The following is a 19,936-nucleotide window of genomic DNA, read 5'->3' as shown; positions in this document are numbered from 1 at the left end:
CTTGAAGTCAAATCCTTGATAACAAGACCAGCCACTCACATGATCAAAGACCCCTCCCACCTGGGTTATTCTCTCTTTCATTGGGTAGGAGACACAAAAGTCTGAGAACACACACTGACAGGTTCAATAACAGCTTCTTCTCTGCTGTTACTAGACTCCTGAATTACCCTATTATGGACTGAACTGATGTCTTCACACATCTTCTCTACTGAGTAGTACTACACTCCTAAATGCTTAACTCAATGCTGGTGTCTATGCATTTACATTGTGTATTTATGGATGTCCTATGTTTTTTCATGTATGGAACGATCTGTCTGGACTGTACACAGAATGCTTTTCACTGTACCTCGGTACACGTGACAGTAAATCAAATCAAATCCTCCCCTCGAGTTCAGCGCCTTTGCCCATGTTTGGAGCAAGGCTGTAATGAGGTCAGGACCAAGTGGCCCTGGCAGGACTCAAACTGAGCATCAGTGAGCAGATTACTGCTGAGTAAAATCTGCTTCATAGCACTGGCGATGACACTTCCATCAAATTACTCCAGAACTAGCTGTGCCCCTAGCCAAGCTGTTCCATTACAGCTACAATACTGGCATTTATCCAACAAGATGGAAAATTGCCCAGGACAAATCCAATCTGCCAATCACCACACTCAGTCGCCTCTTGATCAACAGAGTCACAGGAGAACGATAAGAGATGGTTGAGTTTGAACCGGTGGAGAAGCTAATCGTATTTGGGAGTTTAAAGGACTCCCATTTACTTACTTCAAACAGTTTATTGCTCTACTGTGAATCTGATGATTAAGAGGAGGTTGATGGTGGTGTTTGGGGATTGGATATGTCCTGGGCAATTTTCCACATTGTTGGGGAAATGCCAGTGTTGTAACTGTAATGGAGCCAGGCCAAGGGCACAGCTAGTTCTGGAGTACAAGTCTTCAGTACTATTACTAGGCTTTTGTCAATGCCCATTGCCCTGTCATATCCAATGTCTTCAGGCGTTTCTTGATATCTTGTGGAGTGAGAGGAATTAGCTGAGGACTGGCATCTGTGATGCTGAGATTCTCAGGAGGAGGCCGAGATTGATCATCCTTGTGACAGCCCTTGTGGTTTGTGCTGCCAGAGGTACCAAGCATCATCACTTTGTTCCATGACAATATGAAAGGAATGGTCCAGGACAATGGTGGCTCATCAGCCCCCTTCTCCATCTTGAGCGGCGTGAAACAGGGCTGTGTCCTCGCACCCACGCTGTTTGGGATTTTCTTCTCACTGCTGCTCTCTCATGCCGTTTAAGTCTGCAGAAGAAGGAATTTTCTTTCACACAAGATCAGATGGCAGCCTGTTCAACCTTGCCCACCTTCCGGCCAAGACAAAAAAAACAGAAAGTTCTCAACAGGGAACTCCTCCATGCTGATGGTGCTGCAATAACATCTCACACAGAAGCGTGTCGACAGACACTTATCGACAGGCGTGTGGTTGTTTTAACAAATTTGGTTTAACCATCAATCTTGAGCAAACAAACATCATGGGACAGGATGTTTGAAATGCTCCATCCATCAACATTGGTGACCACACTCTGGAAGTCGTCTTAACTACTTGGGCTCAACCATTTGCAGAAACCATCTCTTGATGCAGAAAGGCGCCTGTTGCTATTGCTGACTGACCAAGAGGATGTGAGAAAATGGTGTATTCACATAGAACAGAAAAGTTCGAATGTTTCAAGCTTGCGTCCTCAGTCTCCTGCTTTATGGCAGGTCTGGCATAAGGACTGGGCAAGGTCTGCCAACCAAGAACGACGCTTCAATGTATTCCATCTTCGCTGGCTCTGATGATCCTCAGCTTCAGGACTGCATCTTCAACATAGAAACCCTTGAGGTAGCCAACATCCCCACACCATACTGAGCCAGTGACGCCTGAGATGGCTTAGCCAGATGAGCCCGCATGGAGGATCCCCAAGAACGTATTGTACAGACAGCCCATCATCGGCACCAGACCCACCCACCCCTTCACTTCAAAGATATCTGCAAACATGACATGAAATCCTGTGACATGGACTACAAGCGTCGGGAACAAGTTGCCAGCAATCATCATAGTTGATGGACACAGTTAAGGAGGGAGTGAAAAGAGGCAAAGAGAAGAGATGCAGCAGCTGGCAAGACACAAGACAACACACCAAAGAGAGAACCAGATGCTGCCAAACCAACCGGTGACCCAGTGGCACAAACCCATGGTCTCTCAAGACAGGAACGCCGCAAAGATTCAGGACTGGATGTGGCAGGACTGTAGAACTCAGATCTGATCCGCTGGCTGTAGGAGCGCTAAACTCTGTCTATCTGACATTGCCACTGTTTGATATGCAAGTGTGTTGTAGCTTCACCAGATCAATACCCCATTTTTAGGCATACCTGGTGCTGCTCTTGGCCTGCTCTCCTGCATTCTTCATTGAACCAGGGTTGATCCTCCAGCTTGATGGTAATGGTAGAGTGAGGGATATGCCGGGGCATGAGGTTAGATTGTGGTTAAATACATTAATGCTGCCGTTGATGGCCCACAGCATATCATGGATGCCCAGTTTTGAGCTGCTTGATCTATTTGGAATCTGTCCCCTTTATCACTGGTAGTGCTACACAACACAATGGAGGACATGCGCGGTGTGAAGACGGGACTTTATCTCCATGAGAACTGTGCACTTCCTCAGATTCACCTGAGGAAGGAACAGTGCTCCAAAAGCTGGTGTTTGAAACGAACATGTTGGACTTTAACCTGGTGTTGTAAGACTTCTTACTGTGCCCATGTCAACCTCAGTGTTTCCTCGAAGTGGTATTCAACATGGAGGAGTACTGATTCATCAGCTGAAGTAGAGCAGTAGTTGGCAATCAGCAGGAGGTCTCCTTGCCCATGTTTGACTTGATGCCGCAAGACAATGTTGAGGAGTCCTAGGGCAACTCCCTCTTGCCTGTATACCCTACCTCCGCTGAGTCTGCCCTGTCAGTGGGACAGAGCGCACCCCAATGAAATGGTAACGGTTACAAAAAAGCCAACGACAGTTTCATATATCTTGCATCTACTCAGCTTCAACTATATCAGGTAAGGATACTGAAAGTGCCGTGGCCTGGTACAAGACCACAATCATCTCACTGACACTTACTACTTCCAGATCTTGGAAGAGGGCTAACCCTTTTGCCTCTTACTTTCTAACATCCTGGTTACACAGTATTACAGTGTATTGCTAGTGTCATCTGTCTGTATTTAGATAACTTGAAAAATGGCCTATCCACAGACTAGCTGAATTTGGCCTATCCACAGACTAGCTGAATTTGAAGCCGACTTGTGACAATAAGAGATTTTCATTTAATTTAATTTAATTTCAAGTCAGATTCCTTTCCACACGGTTTGATTACTGGTGTTGTTCCAGGGTTAAACAGGACACCAGCCCGCAATTTTAGTTCGAGTTCCTTCCCAACTCTTCTCACTGCAAAAGACAGTTGCTATAATCAGATCCACACCTTCTAAGATCAGAAAGTGGCAATTTAGTTTGTGCCGTGAATGGAACAGATTACCACAAGATCCAAAAACGAGCCTTTTAACAGCATTAAGCAAAAAGAGACATCCAAGTTGCCCACCACATGTACCTGTCCAATCCAAAAGATAGAAAACACCACGATGCTAGACTGTAGCATTCAGGGTAAAACGAGAAAGTTAATTTGCAAGAGTAATAATGACACATACCCACAAGGATACAACAGCAAATAGAGTGCTTGAATTGGACAACAATGCGACTGTTTCAAAACAATATTTCATTTGTTTCTAAGCAGGCTTTGAAATTCCATATAAAAGCAGTCCTTCATAACTACACATGTAATCATGGCATGAATTAATGTTGACAATCTTGTAGATGTAATAAATGTTTGGTCATTCTGGTGGAATTTGATTACTTTTGACACATGATTTGTAAATCAAACAGCTTGGCTCGGAGAACAATTTGAATGTCTGACAGACATCTACAAGATTTACAGGCATTTAATCTTTCAAAGTCTCAATGGATTTTTTGATGCAATAATTGTGTGTAATTACTTTCCTTGGAGCAACACAGGCCCCATGAAAATAGATATCTTTGGACAATATTTATATGTGGTGTCTTTTTCGCACAAGAATAAAGGAAATCTTGTCGAAATGCAGCAACCCGAGCTACATTCACATTCCTGATATTTGGGACTGTCTAAAGTTTCGGCTTATATTGCATAGAAATATTTTTTGATGTGCTTTTGGCACAAAAGCCTTGGAGTCTCACTGCTAGGACTGCAGGTAGGAGACATGAAGTCCTTGAAACACGCTTCCTCCTTTCTACCTAGAATCAGCTCCTTGCATCCTAGTAACCGGCATTATGACTGCTAAGTTGGCCACTGGCCTGATCCTATTTTTGTTTTTTTTAAATCCTTTGCCATGTGCAGTTAGTTATTCTGGCCTCCTGGATGGAGATAAAGACTTGGCATATGAGATTTCCCGGACCCTCATCAGATAAGGATAGTAGCCTCTTTTTGATGAAAGGTGATTCAGTTGAAACGTTAGGCCCGATTTTAACACAGTACAAATGGTTGAGTTTGGAATGGGTTAAAATCAGGCCTTGTTTCTTTACACAGGTGCTATCTGATTTGGCGAGTATTTCTAGTATTTTCTGCTTTTATTGGCTTTTATAAGTCTGTAACCAGAGTTTGAAATTGAACGCAACCATAAATGTTATAGCCACAATTGTTCGCCATTACCAAATATTATTTGTATGAATAATTTAAAAAATATATATTTATATCACTACATTAAAAAAGAAACATATCTACACTGTTATAGCATGCTAGAAAGAGCTCAGGCAAATCACTGAAAATCAAATAAAAGGTAAAATAAAGTCTTCCAAAATAGAACAAGACAAGAGAAGCAACCAACTGTATTTATTTTTCAAAATAAATTTAGAGTACCCAATTCATTTTTTCCAATTAAGGGGCAATTTAGCGTGGCCAATCCACCTACCCTGCACATCTTTGGGTTGTGGGGGCGAAACCCATGCAAACACGGGGAGAATGTACAAACTCCACACGGACAGTGACCCAGAGCCCGGATCAAACCTGGGACCTCAGCGCCGTGAGGCAGCAGCACTAACCACTGCGCCACTGTGCAATTGTATTTCAGCGACAACATCCAAACTATAAAAAATATTACCTCTTTTTCAGCCTCCATTTCTTCTTCTGAAACAGCAGCACTGGACACTGCCAATGGAGTCCACCGCAGGCTTTCTTGGTCCACTTCGTTAACACGTGGATTGGAATGCAATTTCCCTACGTGCTCCTGAATCAGTTTTTTCCTTCGAATTATAACAAATCTACAAAACAAAGATGCATTTTGTATCATTGCTTTTAATTTTGTTTTGACGCTTCAGAGGATTAACCAAATAATTGTCTCATTTATGCTGTCAGGGAAGTCCTCAACTGATCAAGGACTGCTTTTGTAAAAATTTTAGTGTTGAGCATTTTGCGCTACTCTTAATATAGCAATCTGTGTGACAAGCAATGGCTTTATTGCAATTATGCAGATTCCTGGGCTCATTCATAAGACAATATCCTCGACTATACATGCTTTTACGACGAGCTATAATACCACAACTTTGCACTGTAGTGTTTCCAAACCGAAAGTTTAAATTATGAACCCATTGTAATTGTAGACTTGTCCTTCCTTAAAAGGATACCACATTAGAAATCATTTATTATAGAACAGTACAGCACAGAACAGGCCCTTCGGCCCTCGATGTTGTGCCGAGCAATGATCACCCTACTTAAACCCACGTAACCCGTATACCCGTAACCCAACAATCCCCCCCATTAACCTTACACTACGGGCAATTTAGCATGGCCAATCCACCTAACCCGCACATCTTTGGACTGTGGGAGGAAACCGGAGCACCCGGAGGAAACCCACGCACACACGGGGAGGACGTGCAGACTCCACACAGACAGTGACCCAGCCGGGAATCGAACCTGGGACCCTGGAGCTGTGAAGCATTGATGCTAACCACCATGCTACCGTGAGGCCCAGTGATTTATGATTTGCAAAATAAACCTTCCATCAAAGATAACTAGTTAATCCAATAACCGATTGTAACAAAAAATTATTTAATATCTGAAATATAATTCTACAATGATGAATGGGCACTATGAAAGGTGATAAACACAGAAAATGATGCAAACACTCAGCTGGTCAGGTGGCATCTGTAGAGAGAGTAACAGCTAATATTTCAGGTTACGATGATCAAATATGAACAGCCTGTACACTAGATTATGAGAGTTCACCTGGAAAATCTAGTTGCTACCTGAAAAACGACATTACTGAGCAAGTGGAAAATTGCCTGCTCAATTATTTCTAAAATACCTCAACACACTTCACAGACAATGCTTTTATATTGCACTCAGATCATGTTTTAGTGCAGGCTTATGTTGCCAGATGTCATGCTGCAGTCTGGAAGCAAATTGACTAGAATTCACAGAAGTTTTTAACCACTATTAAATTCTTTGCATCTTTTAACCACTAGAAAAGGTAGTTGAGAATTCCTTTGACATCTGTGTCACAAATTCAATAGGAAATCTGGAGTGGGGAGTTAAAAGCTTCAGGGTTTACTAGGAGGTACATAACTGAATGATACATAATTCATAGAGATGATGTTAATCATGGCATTTGAAAAATGATTCTAGTGAAATGATGTAATCATGTATAGTTTGTCAAAACGAAGGCCTTGAACTATTTTATACTTTATATATTATACCTACTTGCAGTGCTGCTTGTCAATCATCTTTAGCTGCTGTAGAGTCATTGCAATGTCATGTGGACACATCCCAGTTTCCCGGCTAATACCCTTTATACTGATATGCTTGTCCTGATGCCGCTGCAGGTATTCTAATATTACACTCTTCCAGTATGCCAGGTACGAAAGCCGCCCCAAGTCAGACAGGGGTTTTTCAGGTGATCCTGCCTGCCCTTCTTGCCTTGAAAGTAAGTAGCCTGCATACAGACCATAGAAAATGGCATTAAAGATAAATCAGAAACAAAAGAACATTTGACCCACTTTAATCCATTTTTTGGAACATCTCAGACTACTTTTTCACAGTTCGAGGTAACCCACGTAAACCAGAGGTGGGATTCTCCGGTCCCCCAGCCACATGTTTCTCGGAGGTGTGCCATTTGTTGGCAGCGGGATTCTACTTCCCGCTGCTTTTCGATGGGATTTCCCATTGAAGCCGCCGGGAAATCCGCGGGCGGGGGTGCGCTGCCAGCGGGAAGAGAATCCCCGTGACGAGAGACTTTCCGCTCAGGGGTTCAGTGGGGGTATTGTGCTGAGCTCCTTTCAGTGAAATCATCAACTTGATTGTTTTTTGGCCTTGTTTAAACAGAATGTTGCATGGCCATAAATGATGGGAGAATTTTTTTGGTTTATAAATGGGATGAAGGAGATAGATTCAGGATTACTTGCTTTACAATAATTCTAAAGTTTGCAGAGCAATATATTTGTCAGTTTTACAATCAACTACAAATAGTCAATATTTAGCCCAGTGGCTAATCGTTTTGTGGCATTAAATACATGTGTGGAGAACAGCAAAACAAGTCATTCGATAATAAGAGGAAAGATTGCAATTGAACCATGAGCAAAATACGGACACAGGGGGGAGGCAGTGAGAAATAGAAATGCCAAAATTTGAAAGAAAAACAAGAAATTTGCCAACAGTTAGCTTAAGACATGTGCCTTATTATTTTATGTGCACATCAATACTATTACCACATAAGGTCTAAAACAACATGCTCAGAACTTCTACACAAGGGATGACTTAATCTTTATATAGAGTTCACTTTGCAAGAGATACAGAAGTTATCTTTAAATCACAATCAAGAGAAAACCCACACTAGATAATTATTGGAAGCTGGCAGCTGTCACCATTTGGAAAATACACTTCAGAAGGGAGCAGGGAATTGGTTCAAAGTAAAGAGTACTAGCTTCCTGTGATTAATATTGGGAACACAGGTCAACACACAAGCTAGTTGCAGAATTATTGGGGCAAAATATATATTTTAAAGTATTCCTAAAGATTTATTTTGAATTTGGAGGTGCTAGGAGAATTAAAACAGGAATATAAATAATTGGACTATGGTACAGAGCGCTGCATGTCCAAGATTTCAGGTGATACTAAATTAGGAGGTATAGTTAGTTGTGTGTGAATAGGAGCAGAAAGATGGAAAAGGACAAGTTACTGGACACATCACTGGCAGACGCAGTTTAATGTGGGAGAGGTGTAAGGTTATCCACTTGGGATCAGAGAAAGAAAAACTGTTGTATTTTCTCAATGAGAAACTAAGAGATTTTTAAAATTGATTTTCTGATGTGGGTGTTCCAGCATTTATTGCACATCCTTAGCTGTTCTTGTCCAGTGGTAGTGACTCACCTCCTGAACCATTGCTATCTGCATGGTGAAGGTACTCCCTGATGTTTTAAGGTCAGGTGCTCCAGGAATTTGATTCAGTGGCAATGAAGATATGGTGACTATGTCTAACTCAAAAAGGTGCATGACTCAACATTTGTTCATTTCCTTCCTATTTGTCCAACATTTCCACTCTTCATTGTATTAACTAACTCTTTTTTATGTCTTTATTCTTTTTCTGTTCTCAAAAAGATGCAGAAGATTCTAGCATGGAACTCGGTATAAACATTGGAGTGAGAATGAAAACATGTTTTGGAGATGGGGAAGCAAAATGAAAAGATGCAGGTGAAGCAGGAATACTTTTGATCATATCTTAACTCAGAAAAATGCCAAGGGATAAACAGAACCAAGACAATGAGCCAAAAAGCAATGCAACAGTCCACAAGCATAAATTGAGAGAATAACCAGCAAACTATGAAGTGCTGGCAAAATGTTGCGACAATTCAAAATCAGTTAGCATTAAATCAACAGATAACAACTAGATTATGTTCTGAAACCTTGCCTACTAGGAACAAGCAATGAGTTAGTGAATTTAAAGTATTAGAATTGTTAACTGCATTATAGGTTAAAGTTTACATGATACAACAGTGAAATGTTTTATGATTTTTTAACCTGGAACAATTTTTGAAACAACTATTTCAAATGGTACAGAAAATGAAAGCACAAGTCGGTCAGCTAATATTACAATCTTTACACAATCTATTAATGTTGTACCCAAACCCTGACAAATCCTTGTATTAACATTTAACATACAGCTCCCAATAACTAATAAGAAAAAGACCACAGAAAATATAAAACACAACCAAATAATGCAGACAAGTTGACTTTTTAGTTACCCAAAAGCATTATGCTACTTGTTGTAAATGTGAAAGGGAAAATAGGAAAATTATACATGATTTTATTATCAGAACCCCAGCATCCCTCCAAAATAATTTGTTTCAATGCGATAGTTAAATGTTCTGGTTGAGATTCCACATCCCAGCACCATGTTGAAAACCCTCTGTCGAAATAACTACAATAAAAGTGAATTCTGCAAAAATATAGGAACAGGTTGGCCAAGGCAAATCTCTCTATGGGCCCTCCCAGCTACAACCGATGGCTAGATTTTGGCAAAAACCAACGGTACATATTTATTGTGCAAAGCAAAATCCCAGCATTCATATTATTTCATTTTATGCATGATGTGATATGAACAGTTAAATCTCGTCAGTCCCATTACCAAGCTGATATTCTAAGAGATAGATAGTGCTTGGTTGCTGTGAATGCAAGTCAAGCAACGGCAATGAAGAGGTCAGAGTTGGAATGTTTCTATCCAAATGTTTCGAGACCTCCTGCAGTCTTTCAGAGGCCCATGAGAACAACCCAGGCTCTCATAACAGAAGATCTCATAAAGCAAGTTGTTTTTCACTCCCCATTACTTTGTAATGGGTATACATATTTGCATGCTGAGTTATGCGTTCCTAGGACACAGAGGAGGCAGCCTGGGAAGATGGCCAGTATATGCTGCATCTTTAATGCCATTGTTTCAATATTACAGAACTTGACACTGCCTTGTGTCTAACACAGGGGATATTCTTCCACTGAGACTTTGAAAGCAATCAATGACCATTCCCTGAAAACATCAGAAGTAATTTTCAAAATGCATCATTTGGTTTCCTATTGCTCGAGTATAATTATTATATTTGCAAAAGCTTTTGAAATCTTTTACATTTTTCTTGTACCCAACTGTTTGATCTATAGAACATACTGATTAAACTGACTGCACTCTGTTTCATTTCAACCTTTAACAATTTGTTTCAGCCTACTGGCTTTGTGCGCTGCCATATGCTCTGACAGTTGTATTCTTAATTCAAGCTGAGAGGAATCAGAAGGGTAAAATTTCATACTTGAATGAGTATCAAGCCCTAAAATATGTGACAATATTCTATTACTTAATGATGCACAAATCAAAGCAGTCACATCATGATTAAAATGCATGCATTTACCAATTTCTGTAGCCCATTACTTACAAGAACACCCCCAACTCTCTGACAAAGATCATTGAAACATGGTTTCAAACAAAACAGAACACTTACTGAAATCAATCAGGAACCTTCCAAAGCCTTGCCTTTGGTACTGGGGCATAATCATTATGCAGGAGACATTGTACTTCTGTTGGCAAAGCTTTTCCTGAGGGAAGGAGAAATAGACCTAGTTTGTCAGTGCACTGCTGATGCAGACAACACATGTCACCTACCACTGTCCTTGCAAAATGTCACACTAATCTAGGCAAACACTGATTGTTAATAACAATGATATATGACAATCTGTTACTGCGGTTTTCAATCAAATCCAAGTTGTCATCTTTGCTGTTTGACAAACTGTTAATGCACAAGGTTTATCCAAGTCATAAAATCCATGCAACTTAATTTTTCAATATAGCAATCCAAGAACATCCTCCTTAGAAAAGCATGGTGTGCATAACAGCCTCCTCTGAAAGGCACCTCAGGCACATTTAATGTTTAAAAACGTTTAATGAGTTATATTTTGTACAAACCATAACATGAATACATAATTCAAATTAACATCCGATAGTTAATGGGATCAACTTAAAGTATAAATGTTGTACTGCTCAAGAAATAAGCACATTTTAAACACAGTGCAGCAGTCATTTAAAATTGGAAACCATTTAACATATTTTGCTAATGATCAGGACACTGCAGAGGACGTGCTACATGAATTGCATTCCACTTCGTTAGACTGATAAATGTGTTCCAAAACCAGCATACTCTGTTACACCTGCACCAAAAGGTAGAAAGGAAGATTACGTACCTTTATGTGCAGTCTTCATTTTCCAAATTAAATTAACATCCACATGACATGGGTAAGATCAACTTATCCACAGGAAAATCATTAGGAATCCCCCACCCGTTAACATGCAACCCCGTTGTTGCACTGCACGATACCCAGCATTGTTACCGTAAGGCATTTATTTTGAAGAGAGTCAAATTGAGACAATTAAACAAGGAAACCTGCTGGTCTCAACTTGCACATGGCCTAATTTAGAGCATGAAAAATAAAACGTTCAAAATGATCTCAAAGGGGATAGGAAAATGTATTACATTTAAAAACCACTAGAGCTCTTTATTTGGTATCTACAGCTTATGGAAGATAATATCACAAAGGAAGGAAGATAGAGATTTCCTTTGCTTACTATTAAAGCTATAGCGCTGTCAAATTGTATAGTGCAATTTTAATAAAGTGTGAATTAATTCAGATAGAGGTTGTCAAATGCTATCTAATGTAATAGCGTTGAAATTACCCTCACTGGAGCTACTGCTGAAATGTAGTTATTTAATATTGTCAATTGTATCTTTTTCTAGATGCAGATGTTCAGCCTCAACTCGGTGGTATACCCTCGCTTCTAAGTCAGTTCAGCACTGAGGGAATGTTGCACTATCTGATACGTTGTTTTCTGCATGAGACATTAAACCCAGGCCCTATCTCATTTTGCAGGTGGATGTAAAGTGCCATGACACTGCATGAAGTTGAGGAGGGGAGTTCTTCTGTGTCCTTTCCAACAATAATCCTTCAATGAACATGATCAAAAGCAGATTATCTGGTCATATGGTTTGTTGTTTGTGGGACTTTTAAAAACAACTCTTGTGACCCCCCGGCCATGAGAAGGTGCACCTCCTTCTTTAAATGCTGCAGTCCTTCTGCTGAATGTACATCCAGTGTACTTTTTTTCCTCTAGCAGATTGATACAAGTGAGTGGCTTGTTAGGCCATTTCAGACTGCAGATCTACTGCTGCAGACCTGCAGTCATGTGTAGGCCGGGCAGGGAAAGATTTATTTCCTGAAGGTCATCAGTAAACCAGATGGATTTTTACAACACTCTGGTCATTTCATGATCATTATTAATGAGACGAGCATTTTATTCCCCTATTTATTAATCAAGTGAAATTATATTGCCCAGCTGCCATGGTGGAATTTACTCCTGGTTCTGGAGGATTAGCCTGGGCCTCTGGCTTACTGGTGCCTTACCACTATATCACTGTCCATGGGCAGCATGGTGGCACAGTGGTTAGTACTGTTGCTGCACAATAACCACTCCTAACCTTTTATTTGGTCACTATGGCCAATTTATCATGGCCAATCCACCAGTGACAGAGGGTCTCAGGTTTGATTCCCGCTTGGGTCACGGCCTGTGCGGAGTCTGCATATTCTCCCCGTGTCTGCGTGGGTTTCTTCTGGGTGCTCCGGTTTCCTCCCACAAGTCCCGAAAGACGTGCTTATTAGGTAATTTGAACATTCTGAATTCTCCCTGTGTACCCGAACAGGTGCCGGAGTGTGGTGACTCGGGGATTTTCACAGTAACTTCATTGCAGTGTTAATATAAGCCTACTTGTGACACTGATAAAGATGATTATTTATGCAAATTCGCTACTGCATTTTCTACATTATAACAGCAGTAGCAGATTGCTTGCAAAGCATTTTGAAGTACCCTGATGTCATGACAGGTGCTACAAGTCTTTCTTTTCCTCATTAAGCTTTTGTCCAACAGGCACCAACACTTCATTGAATTACATAAAAACTCTCCTCACATTCAGAATTGCATATGCTGGGAAAGAAAAATAGTGCTGCAATCTACTGAACATTTAGCTTCAGTAGCATCTTAACAGAAATACTGGACGTGGTCCAATGTTGTTCTCATGTTAAATGAAATAATGGAGATCAGTGACCACACAATCAATTCAATCAAATTGGCTGACACAACAGCAACCAGGATAACAATTTTCCATGTGAGGAACTATATTACAATTGTACCCTCAGGCCTCAGAGAGAGCATATTATCTAGTATTGAGCAGCATGAAATTTAGGTCTAATTCAGGTTTTTTCGCAACACTTACTTTAAGGGGAGGCTTATTTTGTACGACCTTTCTTAAATCTAAAAATTTTTCTTTGCAATTATATCTCAAATTATATTTTTAACTAAAGTTTCTACACAATCTGAATAATTCATTAAATATATAGCTACAGCTCTAGCTGTGAAAGGTACAATTTTTATTACTGTTTTGCAGTTCTACAATTGGAGTGTTGATATCCCCTTTTCTGGAATCTTGTTTAATATTTCATACTGTTAATCATTCAACGTAATAAACTTTAGGCATGCAGAATTTTAGTGAAGAAAGAGGAAAGGACTTGTGGGCTGGCATTTTCCAGCTGTTCCTGCTAGCGGGAACTTCAGGCCCCATTGACAGCAAACATCTGCCGCAGGTTCCCTGGCGGAGGGAGGGGACAAACAATGGGCAAAAGGTCCCACCACTGGCCAATGGCGGGCACCACCAAGAAACACGCCGTGGGGGAACGTGGAAAATGCTGCCCGTTTTTCACAACCTCAGGACATCCCAAAATCCTTTACAGCCAATGAAGAGCTTCTGAAGCATAGTCGGTTATAATATAGGGTAGTCTGGAGCTAATTTGTGTGCAGAGCAAGATCCCATGAACAGCAATGACCAGATGATCTGATTTAGTAATGTTGCTTGAAGAGTATAAATTGGTTGGACACAGGGGTGAACTCCTCTGTTCTTAGATCATAGAACATACAAAAGCAGAAGGAGGCTATTCGGCCCATCGAGTCTGCACCAACCCACTTAAGCCTTCACTTCCACCCTTTGCCCGTAACCCAATAACCCCTCTTAACCTTTTTTTTGGTCACTTTGGGCAATTTATCATGGCCAATCCACCTAACCTGCACGGAAACCGGAGCACCCGGAGGAAACCCACGCAGACACAGGGAGAAAGTGCAAACTCTGCACAGACAGTGACCCAGTGGGGAATCGAACCTGGGGCCCTGGCGCTGTGAAGCCACAGTGCTATCCACTGGTGCTGCCGTGCTGCACCACCTTCTTCAAAATGGTACCATAGGATCATTCGGGTCCACCCAAGAGGCTGATGAGGACTTGGTTTAACATATAATTGAAACAAAAGTCCTCAAACTTTCATGATGCTTGATACAAATTGTGGTGTTCTGTTTTAAAAGTGTCTGCCGCTACCTGCATTGGGGAAATGTTATAAGAATATAAGAAATATGATCGGGAGTAAAGAATACATTCCCTCAAGCATGTTTCCTCCCCCATTCAATAAGATTGTGATCTTCAACCTAAACTTTACATTTCCACATCATCCCAGATCTCTTGATTCCCTTAGAGTCCAAAACTCTCAGCTCAAGTGTACTCAAAGACCGAGCTTCCACAGCTCTTTGGAGAAGAGAATTCCAAATGTTCACAAGGTTGAGTGAATACATTTTCACCTCAGTCCTTAATGGCCAACCCCTTATCTTGAGACCAGTTCCCCTAGTTCTGCACTCTCCAGCCAAGGTAATAACCTCTCAGCTTCCACCCTTTCAAGTGCTCGGAATCAAATTAAACAGATAGAACAAGGTTCAGGACAATATGGACAAGACAAAATACGCTGCAGTCTGATCCAACTGGGTTCAATCAGGTTTCTTTAGTTATTCAAAATGCTTCACAAAATTATAGATGTGATCATTTCAATTTGTTTGTGCCATTTGCAAATTGTTTTATTTTGCAATTTGTGAGTCTCCAGCAAAATGGGGACCAATTATTCAACGTATCATATCTTGAAACTCATCCATAGAAACTATCACGATTCTCAACTCTAGACAGGCGGTTCGCCCAAGCATACCAAATCACTATTGTAACTGGTTTGATAAAAGTGGTAGGCTGGTTACAGTTGAAGAAGAATGTAAAAATGTAGGGAAGCACGGTAGCATTGTAGGGCAGCACGGTAGCATTGTGGATAGCACAATTGCTTCACAGCTCCAGGTTCGATTCCGGCTTGGGTCACTGTCTGTGCGGAGTCTGCACATCCTCCCCGTGTGTGCGTGGGTTTCCTCCGGGTGCTCTGGTTTCCTCCCACAGTCCAAAGATGTGTAGGTTAGGTGGATTGGCCATGATAAATTGCCCTTAGTGTCCAAAATTGCCCTTAGTGTTGGGTGGGGTTACTGGGTTATGGGGATAGGGTGGAGGTGTTGACCTCGGGTAGGGTGCTCTTTCCAAGAGCCGGTGCAGACCCGATGGGCCGAATGGCCTCCTTCTGCACTGTAAATTCGCTGAAATTCTATGATAATCTATGAAAACACCAAAACTCACTTTATATTCCTACCACAGATTTGAAGACTGAAAATTAAATAACACTGCTGTCTACAAATACATATTGGCCTATAATACTTGGTTGAGCCTTGGATTTGCATTCTATATAGTTAATCTACAGTTGATGCCTTCCAACAGAACCAATCTACCATCTGAACTGTTATTAACTGTTACTATATTACACAGTATTGTCACATTCTGCTCCGCTGAGAAACGACAAGATTAAACATCTAAGATTGTATAATGGTAGTGATAACAATCTGATCAAAGTCTAATTGTTCCACTCGCTTTATTGTAACAGTTGTCAGGTGACTGACACAGGAACCTTAAACAGAGAATTTTACAACATACGCAAGTTGCGAATATGTGAAGGTTGTGGGCACCTAACCATGAATTACGTGATAAATAATGTTCTGGAAAAGCATCCATCTTAGTAGGCTTCTGACAGCTTCCCTATTTAAACTTGAATAAACTGTTTAGTTAAATCATTAGCCTGACCTTCCCTACCTAACAAATTGCCTTTATTATCTATACCAGATACTAACTACAGAACATGATCGGCTTTCATCAATGTTGCTTTCCCTTCCCTGTCAATTCCACCATTGTCTCTTCTACCATTTTTAGCTGGTCCAAGATGCTCAAGTAGGAAGGACTGGAAAGGGGAAATATGCATCAAAAGCTAAAACTAAGAGCTGTAAAGTAGAATCATTTATTTATTTATGTTTAAATAGTGTATTTAATTATTAGACGCTAGTGTCTTGACGAGAGATAAACTATTGACTTTATAGTCAATGTCTTTTCATGGAAACCAGGTGCTCACTATGTTTTACAACATTTATTTTGAGCCTTGGATTTGCATTCTATATAGTTAATCTACAGTTGATGCCTTCCAACAGAACCAATCTACCATCTGAACTGTTATTAACTGTTACTATATTACACAGTATTATCACAATTGATTATACGCCTGGCATGTGACAAACAGCTGCCACAAAGATCCAGTTATGTCTAGTGTGAATTTCACCTTTCCTGACATTACTTTGAATCGGGGGCCACGTCAAGGGAATCTCCAGGCATATCATCAAACAAAGTAAGCAGCCAATCATATTGAAGTATTCTCAGACAGCAAATCAGGAAGTAAAATGTACTGATTATTCGTCACTTGTTATTAATTTTACAGAGAACAAAATAAAACTTGAAACAAACACATTAAAATCTGAAAAAATTGACAATTATGCAAAATTGAATTTTAGTATTTTAGAGTTAGAGAGGTTCTTCAAAAGTAGTTGTGATTTACTATGCTGCTAAAATCTCAGCTATATCTCATCAGCTGAGGCTTCAACAATGCACCCTATGTGCAGGGTGAATCACTGACAGCAATTTCTGGATTTTCATGTTTTGAAGCATCTATGGTTACCAGACTTTGCTGTCAGCTTCAAAGGAGTAACGGTGGTGAATGTGAACAGTTCATTGTCATAATAATCAAAGTCTGAGCCATTATATGTAGAAATGGAATTAATAAAAAATAATTCAAGGAAATTGAAAAAAAACCCCAGAAAGGCCATTACCATAACGAGATCAAACACAGGATTGTGAAAAAGTCACCAAAAGGGTTTACTAAAGGTTTAAAGGATGAATTTAGATGTTTTATCCATTCATATGGTGATAGATTTATTATATGTGGATAATCTGGGAGTTATTCATAACTGGGCTAGGTTTGGAATGGTAAGTCCCCTCATGATTACATTTTGTTGAGATCTCTTACACGTTGGAACATTTTTGAATAAACTGCATATAGTTATATAATGCAATTTAGAACAAAAGGATTCCTTTTTTCAGTACATTCTAATACACTAGGCAGCATTTCAGCACAAGATTAAAAAAAAAGAAAAAGTGGATCCTGGCCTGTGAAAACCTGCATAAATACACACTTAATTAAGGTCATTATTACCAACAGATTCTGACAATTGTACTTAGTCTACACTGCATATTTACTGTTTTTATTCCCTTTTATGTCTCCTCAGTATCATCTCTTACACAAATAAATACTTTGTCCTGAGGCTGTTTAAATCTGTCCATTCTGAACTAATCAAGGACCAAGCAAATCACCATCCTCATAATTAAATACGAAATAAATTAAATGGTTTACTTTGAAATTCTGTAATAGACAAACACAATAATAGTCCCAATACACCGGGTACTGAAAAATGATAGGACAATAAGCATTTACTTGTGAATCTTATTCGCATAGCACCGATTTAAATTTTAAAAAATAAACTAGTATTCCATATTTCATCAGCAATCTTGGCCTATTGTGTGAAACAAACACTTAGTAACTAGGTTGTAGGTTTTTGATTTAAGTCAGTCACCATGTTGTTTCTTTCAGGTTCATTTTGAAGTTGACAATAGCAGTCTTTTTGGAGTGAAGTGTAACAGTCAACAGTCATGACAACATTCAAACCCATTTACTTGAATCCAATACTTCTAAAAATAAATTTAGAGTACCCAATTCTTTTTTTCCCAATTGAGGGGCAATTTAACGTGGCCAATCTAACTATCCTGCACATCTTTGGGTTGTGGGGGCGAGATCCACACAAACACGGGGAGAATGTGCAAACTCCACATGGACAGTGTGACCCAGAGCCAAGATCGAACCTGGGATCGCGGCGCCGTGAGGCAGCAATGCTAACCACTGCACCACCGTGCTGCCCATACATGAATCCAATATTTTAATCACCTTGTCCTGCAGTGGACAGGACCCGGGCTACAAGAAGAGAGGCGAGTTGGGTGGGCAGAGCAGAGGTGTTGTTCGAGAGGCAGGGCACTCGTGGGGCAGGGAGCATCCAATCTTGCAAGCAGTCTGTATTTGGAGTCGCCACCCCCTTGCCGCTTAAGGCCTGAGCAGTCGTGAATCCAATATTTTAAACCTGATCATGCTTTTGTCAACTAATTTCCCACTATTGCTGATCTCCTCTCACCAGCCTGAAAATTTTGTGGGAAATGATCAAGTGGTCTAGCCAGGCAGGAGGCCAGTGGTAAGGCCAACCGAGGAATTTTATGGGCTTCTTTTGCCAATCACTTTAAATGAGCGCCCTCTGGTTAAAATTTCCATTGCACTATGGACGCATACTAGTTCCAAGGTGTACGATTATAGAGCAATTTTTGATTTACTAACATGCTGTTCTGTTACTGCATAACTAGCAACGATCAATTTTGTTTTAAGGTTAGCTAACACTGACGTTTGGAAATTACAGCAGGGTTCTCCTCTAGCTATGCATCAATCTTTATGATCGCCAGGTAACGCCTAACATCAGTTCCTCCCTCGAGTATAATTTGCATGGTGATACAGAAAAAGAGGGTTCAAAACTACTGAATTATAGGGAAATACAACAAAATGGGAATATAAAAAAAACACTTTACACACGGTCAAAGGCTATCAAAATCAATGACACAGAACAGGGTTGAATATTTTGACGAACATCATAGGGATATAACCCTTTGTTCTTTCAGTGCCAATGTAAAATCAGTAAGGAACAATAGGCTGTTTTACTCTACACTTTACAGTTGGAACACTTACCTTAGAAAAGTACCCAACAAGATGACAGCCTTTTTCATCGTTTTTAGTCAACACATAGAAAAGAAATGGTTCAACGTCATAGTAAAGAGTTTTATGGTCCAGAAAAAGCTTGGCTAATAGACAGAGGTTTTGGCAATAGATCTTGCTGATATTTCCATCAACCTGTGAATAGCATGAAATTGTAATGAACACATTCGCTTTCAACTGCAAAAGAAAGAAGCTACATCTTATTGAAATATAAGTAAGTAAAACTCATCATGGATATAACCCATGGCAACAGCTACCCTGTAGTCTTAAAAGTAACAAAAGCTGAGACAATCAGGCTAGAATCATTACCACATCATTATTTTCACTGGTCCACAAGCAACTATTGCCTCTCAATTCAGCATATCAAAAACTCTTTTTGATGTTTTTTGACTGTGGAGAGGACAGTTACATATATCACTTGAACTACAGAACTATTATGAAATTTTGGGCAGTGTAAGTATACCTTGGACACAGCAACGGAACACAAAACAGTACTCAATGATAGCTACCCACAGACAGAAAGACCCAATTATAGTCTTTTAATGGGTACAATTCTATCTGTAAGTCCTGGGGCATACTTACATTACAAGCAACATTGGTGCAATTCAAAACTGTGCTAAATGTTGGGGAGTAAGCCTGCAGTAATGGCCTGATGTAACTCCAAAGCAA

General features: G+C 40.2%; 1 protein-coding gene across 4 annotated transcripts in view; it reads right to left on the bottom strand.

The window, feature by feature from the left end:
- kat6b (K(lysine) acetyltransferase 6B) overlaps positions 1–19,936 on the bottom strand; it is a 186,889-nt gene that overhangs the window by 16,887 nt on the left and 150,066 nt on the right. For all 4 annotated transcript variants that reach the window (XM_038782997.1, XM_038782993.1, XM_038782995.1 and 1 more), the window contains 4 exons: positions 19,241–19,402; positions 10,582–10,675; positions 6,806–7,037; positions 5,208–5,367 (listed from right to left, as the gene is read on the bottom strand). In XM_038782997.1, coding sequence (XP_038638925.1) covers positions 5,208–5,367; positions 6,806–7,037; positions 10,582–10,675; positions 19,241–19,402 — 648 coding nt within the window. The remainder of the gene's footprint in view (positions 1–5,207; positions 5,368–6,805; positions 7,038–10,581; positions 10,676–19,240; positions 19,403–19,936) is intronic.

The sequence above is a fragment of the Scyliorhinus canicula genome, chromosome 22, assembly GCF_902713615.1.
Source record: "Scyliorhinus canicula chromosome 22, sScyCan1.1, whole genome shotgun sequence".
Classification (NCBI taxonomy): Eukaryota; Metazoa; Chordata; class Chondrichthyes; order Carcharhiniformes; family Scyliorhinidae; genus Scyliorhinus; species Scyliorhinus canicula.
Note: the sequence above shows the minus strand (reverse complement) of the source record. Positions and strands in the feature narration are given on the sequence as shown.